General features: G+C 44.4%; 1 protein-coding gene across 1 annotated transcript in view; it reads left to right on the plus strand.

Moving 5' to 3' along the window:
• The first annotated feature begins 9651 nt into the window (after nucleotides 1-9651).
• LOC308347644 (ankyrin repeat domain-containing protein 26-like) overlaps nucleotides 9652-25567 on the plus strand; it is a 98448-nt gene continuing 82532 nt past the window's right edge. Inside the window, exon 1 of the mRNA XM_080811233.1 lies at nucleotides 9652-9954. Coding sequence (XP_080667359.1) covers nucleotides 9890-9954 — 65 coding nt within the window. The 5' untranslated portion in view covers nucleotides 9652-9889. The remainder of the gene's footprint in view (nucleotides 9955-25567) is intronic.

The following is a 25567-nucleotide window of genomic DNA, read 5'->3' on the forward strand; positions in this document are numbered from 1 at the left end:
ATAGTAAGTCAGGACTGACCTTGTTTGTGTATTTAGGGGTTCCTGTTGCGGGACAGGGGATCAGATGTTGAGAGTTTGGACAAACTCATGAAAACCAAAAATTTACGTGAAGCTCACCAAGATGCATTTAAAACCGGTTTTGCAGAGGGTTTTCTGAAAGCTCAAGCCCTAACGCAAAGAACCAATGGTAAGTTGATTAGACACCATCCATATTTGGGAATAATATCTAAAAGGAAGTCATAGTCCTACCTTTAAGTGATTACACATATTTTTTCCAACACATATGCACCTTTTCATTGGTTATATTCCATTATATTTGTAACTTAAGCTGTGTCAAAATGGAAATACCTGTTGACACTCTCCCTTTTCTCAAATGAGAACCAGAGTCAAGGACAGAAGCATGAGTGCCTTCATGAGGTTTTTGATAATAGGGTGCTGAAAGGAAATCATGGCAATTATACACAAGAATGTCAGGTTCCAAAATTGCATTTGATGGAATATGATTACTGTCAATAACCTAATTCTTGCTTTTCATCAAGGTGTCATTTGTCATTGTTGTTATTTGATTTAAGTTTTTTTTTTTTCTTTTCCTCCTCCAGATTCTCTGAGACGAACTCGTCTGATTCTCTTCTTTCTGCTGCTGTTTGGCATTTATGGACTCTTAAAAAATCCATTTTTTCCTGGTAAAGGCTCTTTTTATTTATCTGACTTTTATTTTTAATCTTTTAAATACTCGATTATTTTTCATAGTCTGCCTTAGACAGGAGAGAAGAAGCATTTCCTGTTTTGTTTTTTAAAGATTTTATTTATTTGACAGAGAGAGAGAAAGATCATAAGTAGGCAGAGAGGCAAGCAGAGAGAGCGGGGAAAGCAGCTAAGCAGAGAGCCTGATGTGGGGCTCGATCCCAGGACCCTGAGACCATGACTTGAGCCGAAGGCAAAGGCTTAATCCACTGAGCCACCTGGGTGCCCCAGCATTTACTGTTCTGGTGTCTAGGCCTTTCTTTCCTAAGTCAACAGTTCACAGATTGGGTCAATTTGAGGTGTTTTTTTGCATTGAAGTAGAAAAGTTTTAATCTGTTATGGTTACATGCCAACTGCATTATCAGGGCTCATTATATTTACATTGCTTTGTGGGTTACAAGAAAAGTTCCTTCAGACACTGTACGAATTTCAAGTTTTATTTTGAGAAAATAATTAATATTTTGTTAATGTTCCAAGGATTATGTTATAGCAAAAATGTTAGCTTAGCTTCTGTTAATGGTTGGTTTTCCAGACTTCTAGAAAGTTACACCTGTCCAGTTATAAAATTTGAAAACATGTAGAATAATTTTATAATAACAATACAAAGTGAAATAGTCCCCTATTTCAAAGACACACTAATAAATTTATGAAAAATGTATATATAATACATAAGTATATAAAAATCTGGGGCTCCTGGGTGGCTCAGTTGGTTAAGCATCTGCCTTCAGTTCAGGTCATGATCTCAGGGTCCTGGGATCGAGGCGCCTGCACCTTCCCCCACTTGTGCGCTTTCTCTCACCCCCTCTCAAATAAATAAAATCTTTAAAAAAAATATATATATATACACACATATATAAATTTAGTATACAATTAAGAATTGCCTCAAGCGATTCTCATAGTTCTCCGTTTGCAAGTCTAAAATGAAGTAATAACGCCCATCCTAAGTAGTTCCTGTTGCTTTCTCAGCTATTCAGTTTTTACCTTGTGTTTTCTATGTTCTTTAGGATTGGTTACCTTGAGAGAAAAACGGATAACAGTTAAAGAATTACAGTTGGTCAGGGGCGCCTGGGTGGCTCAGTGGGTTAAGCCTCTGCCTTCCGCCCAGGTCATGATCTCAGGGTCCTGGGATCGCTCCGCATCGGGCTCTCTGCTCAGCGGGGAGCCTGCTTCCCCCTCTCTCTCTCTCTGCCTGCCTCTCTGCCTGCTTGTCATCTCTCTCTCTCAAATAAATAAATAAAATTAGAAAAAAAAAAAAAAAGAATAACAGTTGGTTTGGATCAGGACCTCATCCCAGAACTTGCATGTTACCCCAGATATTTTAAGGTTTTTGTATCATCAAACCTTAGATGAGATTTTAACATCCAGGAATATCCTTTTCTTTTTTTTTTTTCTTAAGATGTTATTTATTTGACAGAGAGTGAGTGCAAACATGGGGAGCAGCAGGCCCAGGGAGAAGCAGGCTCCCCGTTGAGCAGGGAGCCAGATGTGGGGCTCAGTTTCAGGACCCTGAGATCATGACCTGAGCCGAAGGCAGATGCTTAACTGACTGAGCCATCCAGGCGCCCCCAGAATATTCTTTTTATAGCCAGAGTCACCTTCTTTTGTCTCCTCATTTTCAAAACACAACCAGTGTAGGGACACCATATGATTGATACTGGAGGGGTGGGGTTAGTTCTGGCTATTATTTTATGTTTTTTAATTTCTTATATTAAACAAAAATATGTATCAAAATATGAAGTGCATTGCCTTATAATTTCTTATAAGGTTCAAGTGGTTTGGCTATAAATTTAATTTGCATAATTTATAAAGTGCCTCTGTATAAATCCTTAAATAAACAATGTAGTGGGCTAAAACTGTTAGTATCCAATGTAGAATTACTACACTACATTTACTCTTCCAACTTGTGTATTCTTGGTATGTTAAGTGTTTTCAACAAAACTCTAGTTTTGCTTACTGATTTTTTTATTTTTGCATCTAAATTTCTGTCTTAAAGACAATATTTTTGTCTTCTTCTGAGGAAATTAGAAATTGCTCTAATTACTCACTTACTTCTGTTCAGTAGGGAAGTTTAACCAAAGGGGAGAGGTTTTAAGAAAGTTTTGTGATAGTTCCCTGTAGTTGATCTGAAGTATTTTACTGTCTTTCCAAGCTTTCACTGTCATTCTTAATGATGTCATTACTGATATATATCATCTGAGGGCAAGTAATAACAGCTGCTAGAGGAGGAGGCTGCGTGAAAAGTGAAATAATCTCTTTTAAGGTTTACCCTTTTTAAAAAAAAAATGTTAGTGCCAGTTTTTATGCTAATTTTAAGGCAATGTATTTTGTGGTGTGCATCCCTGACCAGTTGTATCAGGATAATTTAGGGTGATTGTTAAAAATGCAAACTGTCCTGGGCCTTTTTCTAAAACTATAAACCAGAAATTCTGGGCCATGGCCTGGGAACTTGCATTTATACATTTCTCAAGTGATTTTTATGCAGAGTTGAGTTTGAGAATGATTGGTTTAAATTTCTCTTAGATATGATAGGGGAAGAGGGAAATAATTTTTCATTTTAAAATATTTATTTATTTGACAGAGAGAAAGATCAGAAGTAGGCAGAGAGGCAGGCAGAGTGGGAGGGGGAAGCAGGCTCCCTTTCTGAGCAGAGAGTCTGATTCTGGACTCCATCCCAGGACCCTGAGATCATGACCTGAGCCGAAGGCAGGGGCTTAACCCACTGAGCCACCCAGGTGCCCCAATTTTTTATTTTAACTGGAAGGTGTAAAAATGTTATTTTAGGGGCACCTGGGTGGCTCAGTCATTAAGCGTCTGCCTTCAGCTCAGGTCATGATCCCAGAGTTCTGGGATCGAGCCCGCATCAGACGCCCTGCTTGGCGGAAGCCTGTTCCTCTTCTCCCACTCCCCCTACTTGTGTTCTCTCTCTCGCTGTGTCTCTCTCTGCCAAATAAATAAAATCTTAAAAAAAAATGTCATTTTAATGTGAGTCATTTATTCCTTGAACATGGTCTAGGAATCTGGAAGATGTAGTTTCTTTACCTCACTATGAATTAATGTATGTAAACTTAAATATAATTTTCTGTACTTTCTTACATCTGAATAATAGGGTGGTTGAAATCTTATGAAACTATCAAATATATAAACAATTATTTTTTTTCTCTTTAGTCCGCTTCCAGACAACAACAGGGCTTGACTCTGCAGTAGATCCCGTCCAGATGAAAAATGTCACCTTTGAACATGTTAAAGGAGTAAGTTAAGTTTACCCTGCACTCTTCAAATATTATCTAATTATATAAGGCCAATATTTGATTTTAAAGGTATAAAATAGAAAATATATATATTGGTCTCTACCTCCAGTTCGAGGCACTAAAACTCTTGTAATTCCCTAAATGACAAGAGTACTAAGTGCATCTTTGCTTCTGCAGTTTGGTCTTTGATGCTGATGTCTGACACAGGGCTTCTAAATCCCTAGGAATTTCCTGGGCGATGGCACTGTCATTGTATGAGGCCACTCTGGTGGGCTCCTGGGTGGGGCTGGACACTAGATAAAACGAAGCCATGATTAGAACCTTGGAAGTTTTAGCTTCACTGTGTATTCTCCAACCCTCTTTTAGGTATTGGGACAGAAGAAATAAATCTCTGCTGTCCTTTCTAACAGAAACTAAACCATGATATTGCATATAAGGAAATAATAGAGTATGTTCAAATGTGATGAAATCTTATGGGAAAAATATGGAGCCGCGTGAAGAAGATTGGGAGTTTTGAGAGAAAGATCACAGTTTTAAATGGGGATGTTCAGTGTCTGATTGACTGAGAAGGTGACATTTGAGTGAAGATTTGAAGATGATGGAGTAAAATGCATGTGTTTTTTTTTTTTTTTAAGATTTTGTTTTTAAGTAATCTCTACACCCACCATGGGGCTCAAACTTGCAACCCTCTACACCCAACATGGGGCTCAGACTTGTAACCCTGAAATCACATGCTCTACTGACTGGCCAGCCAGGTGTGCCTAAACCATGTATGTATTTGAGCAGAGGACACTTCTAGCCAGAGGAAGAGAGAGAGCAAAGATGCTGAGAATTAATGTGCCTGACTTGTTTGCTGACCAATCAAAAGGCCACTTTAATATGGAGCAGAATGAGGGCTCTTACTCTTTCCACACTCTCTTCCTTATCTATGCATAAATATTTTTCACAGCCTCGACTATTAGGGAATAAATTATCAGGAGTCACTATGATAATTTTATACCAAGTAGTCCTTCCCTTCCCTTGGCAATTTTTTTAAAGATTTCATTTCATTATTTGACAGAGAGAGATAGCACAAGTAGGCAGAGAGGCAGACAGAGAGAGGAGGAAGCAGGCTCCCCACTGAGCAGGGAGCCCGATGCGGGGCTCGATCCCAGGACCCTGAGATCATGACCTGAGCCGAAGGCAGAGGCTTTAACCCACTGAGCCACCTAGGCACCCCTAAAAATATAATTTGTTAAAAAATATTTTATTTATTTATTTGTCAGAGAGAGAGAGAGAGCAAGCAAGTGAGCTCAAGCGGGGGGGAGAAGTAGGCTCCCTGCTGAGCTGGGAACCCAATGCGGAACTCGACCCCAGGACCCTGGGATCATGACCCAGGGTGTTCGAGAACTGGTCTCCAGCACAGCGCTGGCTGGTTATCACTTAGCAAAGCCCTAAAGTCCATGTATTTCTTTAGAGAGTCTAAATTTTATACTTTGCTTGTCCTGGGTCTCCAGAGAACTTTGTGTTTGGACCTAATAATTCCTTCAGGCTGAACCATATCAGAAACCCCTTTCCATGTGACGAGAGGCCCCTAACCTGTGAAGCAGGGACTCTATCCCACAAAAGAAGCAGAAAACATCGCATGCGCTCTGCCTTGGCGGCTCAGGTGTAGCGACATGACCCAGGCTCCGCCAATGAGAGGGACACACTGCGGTGACGTGATGGGGAGACTCCGTGGGATCCATCTGACAGGTGGAAACAGCCGCATTCAGGGTCCAGATCTGACAAGTCTTTGCAATGAGCTCAGTCATCTCTGCGGCCCCCAGAGCACCTCCCACCATTGTCTGCCCTGACCTTCCTTCCTGGAAGTTATCCTTCCCCCCTTTGTCTGTAGGTCCACTACATGTTTGTATCCTGAAATAATACCTTGTCTTGTTTTGCAGGGTGTGGACCTTCATCCAGACGGACTCATACCGCACGCGCTGTTCTGTCTTGTGGACGCTGGACGCTGTTACAGAGATTTGCCCGTATTGTCGCCTGTGGGCGCAGTGCATTGATTTTTTCCCCCAGGGTCTTATCCCACTGCATGAGCACATCCCGGTGTGTTTACCTATTCCGCTGCGGAGGGATAGCTGGGATGTGGCTAGACCTTTGCTGGTTGGTATCTCTTGCTCTATGTGGCTAAGGGAAAAAGAAAATCCTCACCTCTGGCAGAGGCTGGGAGAAATACAGGGTACATCTAAATATTGCTTGGCTTGGTTTGGTATAGGGCATAAAGAGGTTAAAAACATTGTCTCTGTCACCTTATATCTCAAAACTTTGATATCATTGTGACCAAGAAAACCAAAGCGAAGCCTAGTGAAGTGAGTGGAATTATCTGGAATTCTAACGGTTTCAAAGACATGACGACGTGGCAGCGAAGCAGAGGACGGAGCAACAAGCAGTGCCTTCAGTCACGGACATCCGAACTGTGAACTTGGAAGAACCAGCAAGGCCCACACAATTATTTACATCCATAAAACTTGAAGACATACCGGAGTGTGAAGAAGTCTAGGAAATTTCTCAGGGCAAGCAGCCTCCCGATCAAGGAATATTTGTTAGGTGTCTACTTTGCGCAAGACATTCCATTAGGTATTGTAGGAAGTACACAGATGTTTACAAGATGGAGGAAAAGATGCCCTAGACCTTAAAGAGCTTATCCATTGACTATCAGTAGATACAGGGACATGTACGCTAAGGGTCAAGTGAATGGCTGTAAGGTTTCTGCTTTACTCCTGGGTTACAAGCTCTGTGAAAGCAGGGACTGAAGCAGTTTTCTTTCTTTCTTTTTCTTTTCACCCTCCCTTCCTCCCTCCCTTCCTTCGCTTTATGTATTAACTTGAGAAAGAGCACAAGCAGGGGGAGAGTGGCAGAGGGAGAGGGAGAAGCAGACTCCCCGCTGAGCAGGGAGCCCGACTCGGGACTGGATCCCAGGACCCCGAGATCATGACCTGAGTCGAAGGCAGATGCTTAACTGACTGAGCCCCCCGGGCGCCTCAGCAATCTCTCCATTGTGTCTCCACAGTTTTGGATGAATGTGTGAATGAAGAATCTGGAATCATCAGGAAAGACTGTGGAGAAGAAACGTCTTTTTATTTATTTACTTAATTTAAATTCAATTAATTAACATATAGTGTTTTATTAGTTTCTGGGGCAGAGGTCAGTGATTCATCGGTTGCATATAACTCCCAGTGCTCACTTCATCACATGCCGTCCTTAATGCCCATCCCCCAGTTACCCCGCCCCCCCCACCTCCCCTCCAGCAACCCTCAGTTTGTTCCCTGGAGTTAAGAGTCTCATGGTTTGTGTCCCTCTCTGATTTCATCTTATTTTATTTTTCTCTCCCTTCTCCTATGATCATCTGTTTTGTTTCTTAATTTCCACATGAGTGAACTCATGTGATAATTGTCTTTCTCTAGTTGACTTATTTCGCTCAGCCTAATACCCTCTAGCTCCATCTCTGTTGTTGCAAATGGTAAGATTTCATCGTTTTTGATGGCCGAATGCTATTCCGTTGTGTATATCACATCTTCTTTATCCATTCATCTGTCCATGGACATCTGGACTCTTCCCATAGTTTGGCTATTGTGGACACTGCTGCTATAAACATTGGGGTACACGTGCCCCTTCAGATCACTACGTTTGTATCCTTTGGATAAATACCCAGTAGTGCAATTGCTGGGTCGTAGGGTAGCTCTATTTTTAGCTTTTTGAGGAACCTCCGTACTGTTTTGTAGAGTGGCTGCCCCAGCTTGCATTCCCATTACATCGCAGCGTAAGAGGTTCCCTTTCCCGAGAAGAGGGTCTCGGTGTGAATGCCAAAGGGAGTTAGCACTGACTCTGAACAGTAGGAAAGAGGATACGGAATAGGTAAAGGGGCTGGGCCTTGGCCTTGGGGATTGGAGAGAGGAAGAAGCCAGGTTGTAGCCGAGAGCTCTTCAGGGCATGAAGTGGGGACAGTGTCTGGAAGGACGGGGTCGGGCTCCAAAGTCAAGCTCTTGAAAGCCAAGTGAAGGATTTTAGTTTTATTCCACACTTCGTGAGAACAACTGCATTGCAGTGCACTGAACAGGGGAGGAAAGCGGTGTTACGGGAAGATTTGTTTTAGAGGGATGCAGAAAAGACTGTGTCAGATGGGATCCAGAGAGGACTGGGATCCCTCTCTCTACTTGGTTGGGGCTTATTTGCACAGTAGCAGTTGGAAGATGCCCAGGGCTGGTAAGAAGGGACAAGCCCTGATGCACAAGCGCTTTTCAAAGTAGCATCATATATTCTACTGTTCTTTTGGCCAAAGCAAGTCACCTGTTCAGGCCCAGATTCAAGGAGGTGGAAAATAAACCCTTCTTGATGGAAGGAGGGGCAATGCCACAAGGCAGACAGGAGAATGTATAGGAAGGGGTGAGCTTCTGGCTGTTTTTGAAGCCTCCCACCCTGGGCTAGGGGCTGAAGAAAACAGAAAGCACTAGATGCTTGGGGGTTGGGCTAGAAAGAGCAGAAATGCATCTACTTCCCGGAACACATCTAAATGCCGTAGTCTTAAAATCTGATCTGCTTACTCTAATTAACCCAGAAATTATGCAGATCATTTCAGACAAGTGTTTAACCCAGCTCTCAGAATCCGGGTGTCTAGAAAAACAGACTCAGAAACTTTGTCTTTCCGTAGTTCTTTCCGTCTCTGAGACATTTTAAGAATAAAAGTGAACATTGCATTTAAGCAGTTGGAAGCATGCCTGGTTTCTTATCAGCCTGTGGCAGCAGGGGCACTCCCTCAGAGCAAACCTGTTCTGGTCCTCCCACTACCCACAATTTACAGCCTACTGCATCACAGGCACGGTGTATGGGGTTGACACGCTTTTTGGAGACCTTAAAAACATTGTTTTTTTTTTTTTTTTTTGAGTCATGAGCAAACTTTTAACTCAAAATTGCAAGAGATACTGAAAAATCTAGATGCAGATACATCATTAAAATAATTTGAAAGCAATTTCTAGATCTTCTCACTTCCTTTGAGTTCTCAATTAGAGATGCCCCCCAAAATCGCACAGCCAGCAGCATTTAAGTGACCTCTTTATAGTGAAATAAATCCCGAAGTAAAATGATAAATACTCCTTCTGACTCAGTTTCGCGGCGAAAACAGAAAAAAGAACACTGAGGTAAAGTGGGGATGAATGACCGTGTTTGGTCTGCTAACAGGTCCCCAATATGAGCATCTGCCCAGGGCCTCCCGGGGGCGGGGACTCCACCGGCTCGGCAAGGGCCTCGCACTCAGGGCTGTCCACGCTTTCCAGGCGGGAGACGCCGTCATCGGAGCCAAGGGAGCCAGGTTTCCGGGGGTCCTTCCTGGCCTTTGACCTGCTGTGGCGGAGCGCCAGTTCCGCGGAAGACCTGCTGGCCTGCAGGCCGCGCCGGGCCACGAAGATCCCCTCCTGCCGGGAGCAACTGCACCGAGGCTGTGGCCGGCCGCCCCGTTATCCTTCAATGAGGAAGAACCCGCTCCCGCCGCCCCACCAGGATCGCGTCCCCGACCGGCTCCGGCCTCCACTTCCTCGGCGCGTGGCCCCACCGCCCCTCACCAGTAGGCCACGCCCCTCGGCGGCTGAGGAGCGCGCCTTTCTCTGACGTCAGGTCCCGCCCCGGCCCCGCCCCGCGCCCGCCCTCCGCAGCTTGAGCGGCTTCGCCTGAGGCGGCCGTTGGGGAGGCGGCTGAGGCGGCGGTTGGGGAGGCGGCTGAGGCGGCTGAGGCGGCGGCGGTGACGGGGGCTTCGGTGGCCGACCCTGCGGACGGCGGTCGGCTGTCTGTCTGCTTCCGTCCCGGAGCGGCGGGCGATGGTGCGGCGGAGCGCGCGGACGCGGGCGGCGCGGCGGCGGGCATGAGGGAGGATGGAAGGGCAGGACGAGGTGTCGGTGCGGGAGCAGCACTTCCACAGCCAAGTGCGGGATCCACGGTGAGCCGGCCCGCGCCCCGCCCCCCGCGTCCCCGCGTCCCCGCGCCCCCGCGTCCCCCGCGCCCGGCGCCCCCCCCCCCCGCCCCGCGCCCCCCGCCCTCTGCGCCCGGTGCCGCCCCGCGATCCCCGCCCCCCGCCTTCCGTGCCCGGTGTCCCCTGCCCCCCTGTCCCGCGCCCGGTGCCCCCCCCGTACCCCGCGTCCCCCCGCTCCCCTTCCCCCGCCCCGCGCTCCCTCGCGGAAGCTCAGGTGGGCGCAGTACCCGCACGGGCCGCTGGGCGCTCTTCTCGTCGCGGGGGGCGGACGCCGGCCCGGCGGACCCGCGAGCGTGCGGTGCCCAGTGGCGGGCCCGGGAGCCGAGCGTGCGCAGCCCGCCCTCTGGCCCCGCTGGCGTTGGCTCAGGACCCTGCGGGTTGGGGGGGCGGCCGGTGATGTGGGCCGCGCCCGCCGTGCTCGGGGGCCGCTCCCGGGAGCCGTCGCGCGGGGGTGCCTGTTCCGACCAGCGCTCGGCCTCGGGCACCGGTGTGTGCGCCTTCCGTCCCGCAGCGCAGCGCGGTGTGCGCGTGTCTGTGTCCCCGTGGCCGCGCGGGGACCGTGTTACGTGCGTGCGTGCGTGTGTGTGCGCGCGTACTCGTCCCCTCTTCGGACCGACGGCTCCCGCGTTCGGCCCCGCGTTCAGCCGCAGCGCCGGGAGCCGGGGAAGAAGTTCTGCTGCGGAATCGCCGCCCTCGTGTGGCTCTCGGTCTCGGGGACTGAGAATCGCCTTGCCAGGCCCTGGCTTGGAGCGAAGCGCATTCCGCGAGCGACGGCCGTGCGACGGCGGCGCGGGGGCCCGGGCTTGGGGCCTGGGGCGCGCGTGTGCGCCCCTCGCGGGCCCGTGACGGGTTCCGAGCGCTCTGCCCCGGGTGCCGCCGCGGCTCCGTGCACCCTTTCGCCAGCTCAGCGCGTGCCGTGCTCTGTTCTGGATTTCAGCCGCTGCAGGAAGCGCGTCCTCATACTTTTATTTTCTTACTTTGTTTTGCACAAAAAATTGTATATGCGCTTCCCTGATGATGAACGAATTTGGGTACCTTTTCCTATATCTATGGTCATTTGGAACGCTTTCGTGAAGCGTCTTCAAATCTTTCCCCATTTCAGATTAGTCCTGTAATCTCTTAAATACTGATTTGCAAGTTTTCTTTATGCTTTCCGAATATGGTAATTGCGTCAGGTATATGTATTGCAGGTTTTTTTTTTTTTCCACTTTGTGGATGCTTTAACACTCAACGACGTATCTTCTGATGAGAAATCCTTAATTTTCAGAGTTACTTTAACAGAAATTGTTTCACGGTCAGTCCTGGCTCTGTCCTGTTTAAGAACTCTTTGCCCGCTCCAAAATTGGGAGGACATTCTCTGTTTTCTCTAAATGCTTTACTGATTTGCTCTTCTCATTTCGATCTGCAGTTCATCTGGAATTTGTTTTTCGTGTATGTTTTGAGGTAGGAATCTTTATTTTTTCCCCCCACCTGGATGTCCAGTCCCTTTAGCACCATTTACGACCTTTGTCATGACTTAGGTAACTATAATTGTGGGGGTTAATTTTGTAATCCACGCTGTTCCATTGATCTGTTTGCTTTTTGCCTTACTTTTTAATTAATTACGGAGTCTGTCATTTGGATTGAGAAGGGGACTTGCGTTGTAGTAGCCACGAGCTTTATTACCTTGCTACTCTGGAAACAGCCTAGTTTTGGTGCTCATTTCAAAGTGCCTTAGTTCTGCCACTTGTCACCCCAGCTTTCTCCGAACCAGCACCTCTGGGTGGTGAATGCATCCTCTGCAGAAGCTGTACAGATGCGAACAAGCCCACTGGGTTTCCGGTCTTTGGCATTTTTTTCTCAGATTATTCAGAGGGAATATAAATACTTGAGTTTTCTCTAAGACGTGCTGCCAATACTTTTATTTAGCGATTTTTTGGTTTTGCCCTGTAATGCTGTAAGTTTTACGCTTTTTCTGATACAATATTCATAGCATGTGATTAACATTTTTAAGTGTACAATTCATTGGCTTTAAGTGCATTCACATCTTGTGCAACCATCCCCACTGCCCATCTCTAGAACTTTGCTGTCCTTCCAAACTGAAACGGCCCTCATGAGTCATTGACTTACCATTCCTTTCTCCATCCAGCTCTTGGCAACCACCATTGCACTTTTGTCTCTGTGCATCTGGCTCATGCAGGTATCTCATGTAAGTGGAGTCACACAGTATTTGTCCTTTCGTGTCTGGCTTATTGCATAAGGCTTTCAAGTTGCATGCATCTTGTAGCACGTGTCAGAATTTTTTTCCTTTTTAACGTTAGATGACATTCACTCGTATTGACATAGGACGTTTTGTTTATCCATTCATTCATCACTGCACATTTGGGTTGTTTCCTGGCCTTTGTAAATAGTGCTGCTATGAACATGGGTGTACAAATACCTCTTCAAGACCTTGCTTTCAGTTCTTTTAGATATATGCATACCCAGAGGTGGAATTGGTGGGACCACATAAAAAAATGCTATGTTTAATGTTTTGGGGAGCTGCCATGCTGTTTTCTGTAGTGGCTGTGCTTTTTCACAGTCCCACCAGTGGTGCTCCAGGATTCCAGTTTCTCCACCAACACGTGTTGTTTTCTGTTGTTTTAAAATACAATAGTTATTCTAATGGGTGTGCAGAGGTATCTTATTGTGGCTTTTATTTGCATCTCCCTGATGATTAGTGCTGTTGAGCACTATTTTATGTGCTTCCTGGCCATTTACATTTGTATATCTTCTTTGGAGAAATATCTGTTGAGTCCTTTGCCTGTTTTGAATTGGGTGGTTTTGTTGTTGACTTTCAGGAGTTCTCTATATATTCTGGATATTAATCCCTTATTAAATGTCAGATTTGCAAATATTTTCTCCCATTCTGTGTGTTGCCTTTTTACTCTATTGATAATGTTCTTTGTATATGTTATGTGTATTATATACTGCATTCCTACAATACAGTAGCTAGAGAAAAGAAAGTCTTACTAAAATCATAAGGGAGAGAAAATACATTTACAGTACTGTAATTTTTTTAAAAAAAGATTTTATTTATTTATTTGACAGAGAGAAACACAGCAGAAGAGGGAGCACAAACAGGGGGAGTGGGAAAGAGAGAAGCAGGCTTCCTGCCAAACAGGGAGCCCAATGTGGGGTTTGATCCTAGGACCCTATAGTACTGTATTATATTTAGGGGTGCCTGGGTGGCTCAGTTGGTTAAGCGTCTGCTCTTGGCTCAGGTCATGATCCCTTGGTCCTGGGATGGAGTCCCACATCGGACTCCCTGCTCAGCTGGCAACCTGCTTTTCCCTCTGTTGCTCCCCCTGCTTGTTCATGCTCTCTCTCTTTCTGTCAAATAAGTAAAAATCTTTAATTAAAAAAAAAAGTTGCTAGAGAAAAGAAGATCATAAGGGAGAGAAAGTCCGTTTACAGTACTACATGTATTTTTAAAAAGATTTTACTTATTTGATAGAGATATAGCGAAAGAGGGAATACAAGCAGGGGGAGTGAGGGAGGGAGAAGCAGGCTTCCTGCCAAGCTGGGAGCCTGATGTGGGGCTCAAGCTGGGAGCCTGATGTGGGTCTTGATCCTAGGACCCTGGGATCATGACCTTAAGCCGAAGGCAGACACTTCATGACGGAGCCACCCAGGTGCCTCTATAATACTCTATTATATTTAATTTAAAAAATTCACTTATAAGCGGACCTGTGCATTTCTAAGCCATATTGTTCAAGGATCAACTGTACATGGAAAAATGAGGATTGATTGTCTCCTGTTAAAATTTGCTTCTTTGAGGAGCTGAAAATTTTACCTTCAGAGGTTTTAGCCAGGAAGTGGGCTTCTGGTGGGAAAGTTGCTGGGCCATAAGAAAGAAAACTCTGGGTTGTTTAATGGTCTCCTGAGAAGACTGTGACAGTCTTGGAATAAGGAACAGACATCTGTTGTAGCAGCTGAGCATCTACCTGCTGTGAGCAGGTGGACGGTCTGATGATTCTTTAGGTTCCCTATAGCTCTTTTTCTGCTTATTTATGCTGATATATGATTGTTCTGCCCTTTAAATTTTTTGAGGTGTCAAACTGGATGGGAAGCAATAAGTTTCTTTTGATCAGATTTTGCTTGACTAAAATTTGAAATCACACAGATACAACTACATTGGAGAGATTCTTATGCCAGGATTCTTTTTTATCGATACTTTGAAAATTATTTGGCATAGTCCTGAATTTATAGAAAAGTTAGAAATACAACAAAAAAAGAGCCTTTCTGCCCCAGAACTGTTTGAGAATTTGCCAACCTGGTTCTCCATTTCCTCAGGATACTTTTGTATATAATGCCTACAAACAGTGTGTCCTCCTGTGTATCTACCATACAACCATCAAAATAATGAAATTGAGGCTGTACCACTCATGCCCCATTCAGATTTACCAGTTGTCCCAGTCATGTCCTTTGTTGCGAAAGGACCCCGTTAAGAATCACAGGCTGCGGGATGCCTGGGTGGCTCGGTTGGGTAAGCGGCTGCCTTCGGCTCAGGTCACGACCCAGGGTCTTGGGATCGAGTCCCACATCGGGCTCCCTGCGTCTCCCTCTGCCTCTGCCTGCCTCTCTGTCTGCCTGTGCTCACTCTCTCTGACAAATGAATAAATCAAATCTTAAAAAAAAAAAAAAAAAGAATCACACGCTGCTTGTAGTTGTCGGGTCCCTTTCGTTGCCTTCAGACTGAAACCCTTCTTCAGTGTTTTCTTGACTTCCCTGTCCTTGATGCTTCTGAAGACTGCAGGCCGGTTGTTCGGATTTGTGTCTTCATGCTTGGTATCAGATTATTCATTTTGTGCCTGGGGTGGGGCGGAGGTGAGGAAAGGGAGAAAGGCTGCCTGCACTTAACGCACACATACACAAATACTCTCACGTACTCTTACTCAGCCGTAAAAAGGAATAAGGTACTACAACGTGCAGGAACCTCAGAAACATCATGCTAAGTGGAAGAAGCCAGACCCGAAAGGTCGTTGAGTGTGTGATTCCATTTATGAGAAATAAACTAGTAAAGGTAAATCCATCCATGTCATATTGATGGTTACCAGGGACCAAGGGGAGGGCAGAATGGGGAACAACTCCTTAGTGAATACAAGGTTTTATTTTGGGGTGATGAAATGTTCTGGAACTAGAAAGTGGTGGTGTTTGCACAACACTGTGACTACACTAAATACCACTAGATTGTTCACTTTGAAATGGTTAATTTTATGTTATGTGAATTTCACTTAAATAAAAAAAATACTTTCAACTGAGAAGTGACTTGAATAGGGCTGATTTGATTCATAACTGAACAGTGAATTTAAATGGACCTTGCTTTACTAGGTTTGGTCATTTAAATTATTTTAAATGCCCTGGGGAAAACATCTGTAACTTTATATTGTGAATTCTTCTTGCTTCGTGGATTTAAAACTTAGGCCTATTACTTTATTTAAATTTATAGGATTAGGGGTTATAGTTTTATTTCAGACCATGACATTTATGAAAATTCTTCAGTGATTTATCATTTTTCTCTGCCTAATTTCCTGGTCTAGATAATTCACTTACCTCAAAAAGCTTCAGCAAATCACACACTGAATAAAGGGCAGATATAATTCCTTCCCAGTGAAATCCTCTAGGGATGAAGTAAGTACCTGTGAGATGTGTGCCACTCTCCTCTCTGTTTAGTCTGCGCTCCACTCTTGGTGGTACATTTCCATACATGCATTTGTGGATCAGTCACTTACGAACAGACCAGAGCACAGCACTTAGGCTTTACCCTGCAATGCATTCTGTGAAATGGTGGCTGTGCCTCGTTTCCTTCTGAGGAGGCTCAGGAGCCCTGACCTCCCCTTCTGCTTTCACCAGTTCTGCTGCCATCGCTGTTGCGGTGGGTCTGAGGGCTTTGGGTTCTCCTGGCGGGTGGTTCCTGCATCCCGTGGGTGGAGGCAGGCAGCTGGGGGAGCACTGACATTAAAGATGGGAGAGGGAGGAGGGGTGAGGGCACCTAGGAGAATCAGGACTAGTCTGTTCCCTTCCACCGCCTCCCAGTGACCCTTCCGGCTTTCACTGCTTTTTTCCCCCCTTGTGTGATAGAATGAGTGAGAATGGAAGAGGAAGGCAGATCTGGATTCAAACTCTGAACTCAAGATTAAGTTCAGGTCCGAAGAGATTGAGAAACAAACATTTGTTTTCTCTTTGTGTGAAGGAGAGCTGCCACTTACTCTGTCATGCTGTTGTGTGGATTAAGTTGCATCTGCAGAGTAATCCGGACTTGGTGCTGGGGCATTGTACGTGGGACTTCGGGGTTGCCTCTCTTCTCTCCACCATCTTTCCTTCCCTTGCCCCCTCCACCGAAGAGGAGGAAGCGGAGGAGAGTCCTGCTAACCGGGAGAAGAAAGGGAAAGGGCTTGACAGGTTCTTAAGTGCAGTGGTTGGCAGCACTCCGGGGTCTCCACAGCTGGCTCAGCACGCATGGCAAAATGGAAGGCCTGTTCCTCGGCCTCCTCACCTCCCGTTAGCCCTGCGCTTGCTTTCTCCTTTGCTCCTCTGTTCTGCTCTTCGCCTGTACCTGCTTGTGCCTCCAGATGAACTTTGCAACCAAAAACTACATTTTCTGCGAGCTACTGTTGGCTAGTTAGTTGATTTGAGAATGAAATCGGAATGCCTAACTGGTGAGACTTTTACGAGCCTTTGCAGGTGAGAGGAGGGTTTCCATTGCAGGAGGTGGTCCTAGCATGACGTATCAGAGCCCCGGGGGGGTGACCTGGTGTGGGCTCTCAGGGTCTGAGAGGAGGGAGGGAATTTTCCCTGCAGAGGGAAATCCCGGCGTGGAGTGTGAGCTTGGGGGTGATGAGGGGCACCCGCACGTGTTTAGGGGTGCTCTGTCACAGGGTGTCAGAGGTTGGGGAGGGCACCCATACAGGATGACAGAGCCCAAGTAGGCTGGTGTCCCTGGAGGGATGGCCTGGCATGGGTATCAGAAGTCAGTGGGGAGGGAGGTAGGGCAGTCCAGAATGGGGAGTCACCTAAGCAGGAGGGTGGCTCTGGATAGGGTAGGAGTGTCAGATCATTTCCAGGGGATTGGTCCATTGAAGGTGATGGGGGCCATTTGCAGTTACAGGAAGGGGAGAAAAATGAAGATGAACAGGGTTGTTGCATTGCGGTTGGACTTGCCAGTGGACGATCAGTGCGGCCTCATGGTTTTTGACACAAAGTTATCGCAGCAGATCTCGATGTAAAGGCGGGTGTAGGTAACTGTGTATATGTACCTGTATGCATAATGCGCACTTACAGTCCTTGCCCTGTCCGTTGGGAGCGTGACACCCCAGCGGCAGGGAGTATATTCAGCACCAGATCGGTATTTCTAAATACAATTTCCCACTAATAGGGACCCAGGCTCCTTGGGGGAGAAGCTGACTGCAGGGTAGGGGAGGGGAAGTTCCAGGCTCATTCTGTGCGTGTGGTACTGCCGGAGTGCAAGGAAGTGCCCCAAGAATGATGGGTACATGTCAAAAAGACCCAGAAGCCTCCGAGGGCTTTCCCACCAATCAGGGACAATCTCAGTGTCCGGAGAATGATTGTAGTGGACCCTACACAGAATAAAATAGAACAATCTTGAGTCCAAACTGATAGGAATCCATAGATGAATAATCTTTCTTGGCAAGGAACAGGCTATTTTCCCTAGTTTCAAACTTAGCTTCCCACAAAATACTTATTATTTAAAAGGGAAAAGAGTGATGTTAGAGTCAGAGAGCCCTGGCAGACACCATCCTGACCAGTGGTCATCGGAACGTGACCAGCAATGGGGCAGACAAGGTCTAGGCCACCTGGTAGCCTGCAGAGAGAAGTGTGAAGCATTGCTTCTGTGATGCTCCTGCCTTGTGGACGTGACGGACGAAGCTGGGCCAAAGCTGAGTTCCCGTTTCCCCGTCAGCCTGCCCCAGCTGCGGCCTTCTCCACCACAGGCAGTGCCCGCTCTGCCGTTCCAGTTCTCAGGCTAAAACTCAGATCGGCCTTGAGTCCTCTCTGCCCCCACCCTCAGGCAGTCCTGTGGGTTCTGTCCTCAGAATCTGCTCCGTTTCAGAAGGTGACGTTTGTGAAACGGTGCTTTAATCCGAGGGGCACTTCAGTAGGTCTGTAAGCCATGGCCACTACTGCCCTATTTCGACTTGACTCAGGGCCTTACCTTAGGGACCCCTTGCCAGCGTTGACCTGCACTGCTCCGGCCTTCTGTGAGTAGCTGTCACCCTAGGTGCCCACGGGCAGTGCGAGAGGGTGACAGCATCTTGTCCGAACATCCTGAGCCCAGTCATGGTACCTGGAATACATACAGTAGGTTCTGGAAGTGTTTTGTTGAGAGTTGGCGTCGTTGTTATGGTGACCATACATTCAGGCTTTTCTGGATCGTTGATTTCAAATACTTTACCTATTTGTCCTCATAAGCTCAGTTTTTTGTCAGATTACAGGACCCAGTTTTTGATTTGGAAACTATGGTTGGTCTTCTTGCTGGTTGTGTGGTGAGTGTCATGTGAGCTGAGAAGAGAGGGATTGACTACTGAGAGGAATGTGGAGAGTGGTGGTTCGCAGGGCAAATGACATAAAGGGGACCCTAGGGACAGAGCTGACTGTGCCCTGGAGCACAGAGCGATGAAACGCATTGAGGTTTGGTGTACAAGAAGACTGGGTACGTGGCACTGTATGTGGGAGTCTGTCGTGGCGAGAGGAGCCTTGCACACATACTGGAACAGCTGTGCAGGACCTGGAATGGTGAGCTTGTGGGTTTGATCCTGTTTTTAGCATTGGAAGGCAGAAATGGTAGTGGTTGGGGTAAGTTCCTCACTTGACTTGCAAGGACAAAACCAGAGAAGCGTGCTTCAGGCCACTGGCTGGTAGTTGCCAGAGTTGGCGGTGGACCGGGGTAGACATTGTTCCTAGTGCTTTTCCCAGGAAACGTGCCCACTCAGCTTCTAAGCCTTCTTCTGTGTCTGATTTGAGTTGTATTTTTGGTATGTATGATATGGTCTACATTTGAACTTTATCAATGATTCACTGAACAGAGAGGTTTCATGGTTGTTTTGGCTTTTAAGTAGGAAAACACTTCTTTTGGTTGCCACAAGATGGCATTGGTCTCAAAGTTACTCTAGTGGATGTTTATTTCCAGCGTTTCATATGCATTTTTTCCTTATGTCGTCTTACATTTATTTTCACGTTGTTCCTATATTGACTTTAATGGAATGGATATTAAATTAAGGTTCCATCTATAATGTTGGTGAGGTTTTCTTTTCCTTTCCCTTTTAGTCTTAAAAATTTTTTTTTAAAAAATTAGATAAAAAATTTTTGAACATTGCAGACATGTATAAGTGAGAGTGTGAAAGCCCACTCTCCTGTGGCATTGTTATATATTATGCTAGGTTGTTTTTTTTTTTTTTTTTGGTACCTCTGTTTTCCTGTGTATATAAATGCATTTTTTGGTGTGTGTGTGTGTGTGTGTGTGTGTGTGTGTGTGTAAGCATGTATTCTATTTATTGTCCATGCTTTCTCAGTTTTTGGTTTTTTACTTAATTTATTTTTGACATCTTTCTGTATTAGTATTTATTAGCAGTATCTTATTTTTAAAAATGACAAGGCAGTGTTTTAAATAGTTTAATAGTAGAATATTTAATAGTTAGATACTGTTAGCTAGTCTAATTTATTTTACCTTTACCTCTTTTAAGAGGTAGCTGACCAATGGCTTTGCTGAGTTTTTTTCCTTGAAATAACCATTTTGAATTGGTTTTTCATATTGTTTTCACAAGTATTTTTTTTTCACCTGAATCAGTTTTTGCATTGCTGTTAGGATGTATTTGCCAGTTGTTAATGAAATGCAATTGTGGAATAAATATTTAAATTTAAAAGAGGAGAGAAACTATGGCTTATTCTTTGTAAAATGTGCAAAGTACTTTGTCTTCTGTATGTGATTCTTCTAGGGCCTGCTCGTTCGAGTTACTGACCTTTTTCACAGAGTGAGGAGTTTTGGAGTATACCTAATTGAACTTGTAGTATCATACATATAACATTTGTCTCCCAACTATACGTATTTAATGAAAATCTTATGTAACTCTTTTGGATTAAAAGATTTAAGAGTTTTTGTCCTTTTTGAATTCCTACTGTATTCCTTGCTTTTTCCAGTTGCTGGTGACAATGATCTCTTCCAGGTTGTTCTTGAGCACGTTCACCCTGGCAGTTTCAGCTGGGGCTGTTCTGCTTTTACCCTTTTCAATAATCAGCAATGAAATCCTGCTTTCTTTTCCTCAAAACTACTACATTCAGTGGCTAAATGGCTCCCTGATTCATGGTCAGTATATATTGCTTAATAATGAATGTTTTCATGTTTTTCTGCACTGTATTTTTAGATTTGCCTTTTCTTAATTTCCTTCATAATTTGCATCTTCCTCCATGAGTCCTTCATAAAATCAGAAAACCAGATTTTACTTACTATTCCTGTTCTTAGTTGTGACAGCCTTTTCTGTTTTACTTAATCAAGAACCAATCTTTATACTTAATAATGATTTTGATAAGTAAGTTCTCATGTAAATATGTATCAAGAGAATTTTGGTTTATCTGGATATGTCAAAAGAACTCAACCTCCATTTAAGACCTAAAAACACTAGCCGTAGTTTTCTACTTCATTTATTTTCTCTTAGTTACTTTTTTCATTTAAGAATGTGTAATTGAAGGGGGAAAAAACTCTTTTGTTAAGTATGAACTTTAAAATTAACGTGGTTAAAAAAGTGACTTACTTGCTGTGGGCAACATGGTATATTGCTTGGAGGCCAAGTAGACCTGCATTCCAATCTTGACTCTACCATTTTCTAGAAATTTTTGATGAAGTAGGACATTTTAATTTTAATTTATAAAATATAAGATCTAATACATAGATCTTTTTTATATGTTTCATTTCCTCCCCCCTTTTATTCTTATTGAATTATGATTTCTTTATATGCGAAACATCAGCTTTTTATTAGATTTTTGTAAATATGTCCTGGTTATTTTTCTTTTTAACTTTATTTGCTTTCTTGATTGACAAAATTATTAACATTTGTATTTTGCCCAGTGTGCAGTCTTTTTTCTTCCTTTGGTTTTTCTAATTGTTCTGTGTTTAGAGGATCCTTTCCCTTCCTGAGATGTGACAAATAATCCCTTCCCCTCCCTCATTTTCTAAAGATGACTTTGTGCATAACTCTTTATCTGGAATTTATATAGATGGCTACCTTTTCTCTCACTCCTTTGTGTTTAAAGAAATGCTATGTTTGCTGTAGAATATTTGGAAAACAATATACAGTGAAGAAAATTAATGTTACCCAGAACCCTACAACTCACAGAGCTATTGGGAATACTGTGGCCTGTAGCCTTCAGTAAGGTGTATTCCTGTGGATACATAACCAGATGGAAACCTTCATGGACTCACTGATAATTTGTATTTTCCTAAATCAGCATATAAGGGGGAGGTTTCCATGCCATTAACTACTTTTCTGTGCAATTTACAGTAGTGCCTGAAGCTGTTATAAGCATGGATTGTTCCCATTTTTTTTTAACTAAAAAAGCTACATCTTTACAAATAAATATTTGTCCTTAGGATAAATTTCTGCAGTTTACTTTCCAGGTAAGCACACTTCAAAAGTTTTGAGAAGATATTTCCTGATTCCAAAAAGCTGTGTGAATTCCACTAGTGGTTTCACTTTCAGGGGTGGGATGGGGGAGGGGCTCGTCTTCCCAGAATGCATCTTCATCAACTGTGGGCGGTATTTAAAACGTGCCAATTCAAGGGGTGCCTGGGTGGCACAGTCAGTTAAGTGTCCGAGTCTTGGTTTCTGCTCAGGTCATGGTTTCAGGGTCATGAGCTTGAGCATCGGGTTCCATGCTCGGTGCGATCTACTTGGATTCTCTCTCTCTGGCCCACCCCCAAACAAATCTTTAAAACAATCATTCCAATTCAAAAACGTGAAACATTTCTCCTTGTAAATGTACATTTCTTTAATTACTAGTATGGTAGACATTTACAACATTTACAAAACATACTCGGAGGTCATTCATAGTTTTTTTTTTTTTTTAAAGGTTTTATTCATTTATTTGACAGAGAGACACACAGCGAGAGGGGGAACAGAAACAGGGGGAAGTGGAGAGGGAGAAGCAGGCTCCCCGCTGAGCAGGGAGCCCGAAGCGGGGCTTGATCCCGGGAACCTGGAATCATGACCTGAGCCGAAGGCAAACACTTAATGTCTGAGCCGCCATAGTTACTTTTTTAGTAAACTGCCTGCCTGTGTTTCCTTTGCCCATTTTTACAGTGTTTTTTCCCCCTTTTTCTTTTTTTAAATTACATTTTAATTCTTGTTTGTTAACATACAGTATGATATTAGTTTCAGGTGTACGATATAGTGATTCAGCACTCCGTACACCACCCCGTGCTCATCACGATAAGTGTACTTCTTCATCCCCATCACCTATCTCACTCATCCCCCAACCACTCCTTCCCTTCTGGTAACCACCAGTTTGTTCTCTATAGTTAAGAGTCTGTTTCCTGTGTTTCCTGGTTTGCCCCTCAACTCTTGTTCGCTTGTGCATTTGTTTTGTTTCTTAAATTCCACATATGAGTGAAATCATAGGATCTTTGTCTTTCTCTGAGTGACTTATTTCTCCTAGCATTATATTCTCACTCCATCCATGTTGTTGCAGATGGCAAGATTTCATTCCTTTTTACACCTGCTTTTTTTTTTTTTTTAAGTAATCAGTTGTTTATCAGGTTAATTGCAGACACTTTCCTCCCGTATGTCCTTTAATACTGCTTAAACTGTTTATTGACATGAAAAATTTTAACATTTTAGTTTAATCATATATTTGAATTTGGCCTTTGTGGTTTCCATTGTGCTTGAAAGTAGAAACAAATGGAGTCATGATGCTCTGAAGACCAAGTGAATTCAGCAACATTAGAACTAATTATTAAATGAATAATTTAATAATGACTTAATTTTTTGCTTAGCAATTGAAAAAAACTCAAATAAGCAAACTGAAATTGATAGAAAAAATAAATCTTCTACTGAAAAGTCCGCTGTTACTATGAAAGGCAGGAAACAACCTGGAAAGTAAAGGCTATGAATGTTTTGGTGAGTTATTTTTAGATGACTTGTTATTTGTTATTAAAAATATGTGAATTGGGGCGCCTGGGTGGCTCAGTGGGTTAAGCCTCTGCCTTCGGCTCAGGTCATGATCTCAGGGTCCTGGGATTGAGCCCCGCATCGGGCTCTCTGCTCAGCAGGGAGCCTGCTTCCCCCTCTCTCTCTGCCTCTCTGCCTACTTGTGGTCTCTGTCTGTCAAATAAATAAATAAAATCTTTAAAAAAAAAAATAAAAAATAAAAATATGTGAATAATATATAATTTAGAAAACGTTTTTTACATGTGTTGTCTAAAATGTTTGAGGAGGACTGTTTGGCATGGTTCCGCTTGGCCCTACCTTTCTGTAAAGCTGTAGGTACTATGGCACAGATGTTTTGCAGGGTTGGGCTCCAGGTGTTTTTACCAGCAGTGCAGGTGATTTCAAGCTGGGCTAACCGGTATGACAGGTCAACTGGCCTTTGTTTCCAGTTTCGCTGAGTAGAAATTGCGTGCTATACTTAATGACCTTCACATACTCTAAATCAAGGTCATTTCTTTTATTCTATTTATGGACTGGAAGTAAGAGCTACTAACACATGACATGCCATATATTTGGAGGCCTTAACTCTGGAAGTAAATATATTTGTTTTATTGGTAGTCTTTCTCATGATGATGTAAAGTGTGCATGTAAGCTCGAATATTTTGTTTATAAATTAGGGCTTAGAGCAATGATTCCCACATAGTTGATTGCCTAATAAATGTGTTGAATGAAAATGTAATAAGCAATAATTTTGAACTCCAGTAAACCACATCCTCTGAAAGTCGGGGAACTAGAGGAAGAACCTTCTAGATGATGTCACTGCTTCTAAATGTACTCTTGGGAATAGGTTTCAGGAGGCCTGGGGTGCAAGCCTCGGAAATTTTCCTTGAGGGTTTTATGACCCCTGGCTTTGTTTCTGTTAAATCTTTGGTATGTCTGTATCCTTTGCTGCATGTAGTGAATTTCATGAATCTTTAAATTCATCTTTCTCTTCTAAATTCATAGCTTTCTTTAACCTTGTCAATGACATTCGAGGGAGTGATTATTAGTCCCTAAGATTGTCTTGGGTTGAAGATTTTTCAGCCTTAGACATGCTTGCTTCTTGGCTTTTAAAAAATCATTAATGGGCTCAAATTATGGTGATACTAAGACATGCCCTGAGTCATGTCCTGTTTTCTAGACACACTCTTCCTCACCTCCATTGTGGAGGAGCAGTCCAGGTTCCACTTGGTGGTCAGGACTCCCTTCCTTGCTGGTTGAGAGGCTGGAGGACCACAGAGTGCTGGGCAGCAGTCTGAGCTTCCAGGTCCGTGGAATCACTGTTGTGTCTCCTGGTGGATGTGTTCCTCCCTTTGGAGCTAGAACCTCTAGCCTAGCAGCACTAGTTTCTAAGGTTATAGGAATAGGAGGCAGAAGGTTTGCTAGGGGTCAGTAGGGATACTAGTCAGTGCTACCACTTGCATTTCTGCCCCTTGATTCCTGGGCCTGTGAACCCTGGCTATGGGAGAAATGCCACCATGTATTGAACACAGATTCAGGGTAAATACAACTTCTTGAGTACCTTTCTTCAGCCCTGCGAGGTATTACCTCCTAGCTAGTACCATAACTGAGTCTTCAAAAGGGCATTCTGTTGAACCAGCTGCTTCAGGACGGCGGGAAACATGCATGGCCAGTGAATTCCAAGGGCATGGGCCCATTGTTGTTCTGCTGTGAGGTATTTCCTAGATCAGAAGCACTCCTGTGATGATGGTGGACAAGGCATTCTGAAAGTCCGCAGATAGTAGTTTTGGCAGCAGCTCACCTTGCGTTCAAGGTGAATCTGTACCCAGAGTAAGTGGCTGTTCCAGTAAGGACAAAATGTTGCCCTCTGCATGATGGGAGTGGCCCATTTCACTGAACCCACCACCAGGTAGCTGGCTAATCTCCCCTGGGAGTGGTGCCATAGTGAGGTCTCAGTGTTGGTTTTTGCTGCGGGCAATTAGGCACGCAGTGGTAACCGTAGCCAGATGAGTCCGATGAGTAGAGGTGCACATAGCTGAGCCCATGCCTAATCTCCACCCTGCCATCATGACCACTTTGTTTATGAGCACATTGGACCAGGACAGGGGTGCTAGGGAAAGAGGCTGACTGGTGTCCTGTCCACTTGATTATTAAACTCCTCCTTTGCCAGTGTCCTCTTTTGATGAGCAGTCACATGGGACCTGTATATCTTCACATTTTTTTCCCCATTCAGAGAGTTCTGTCTGTATACCTCTGCCCCAAATTCCCTTGCTACCAGTTTTCTAGTCATTTCTTCCTGACCATCTGGCACATCACTGGACACAACGCATGAATTCATAATCCCATGTCTGGCCATTTCTCCTCCCAAGCAAAGTGAACGGCCAGGAGCCTCGGGAGGATTT

Source organism: Martes martes (assembly GCF_963455335.1).
Source record: "Martes martes genome assembly, chromosome: 8".
Lineage (NCBI taxonomy): Eukaryota > Metazoa > Chordata > Mammalia > Carnivora > Mustelidae > Martes > Martes martes.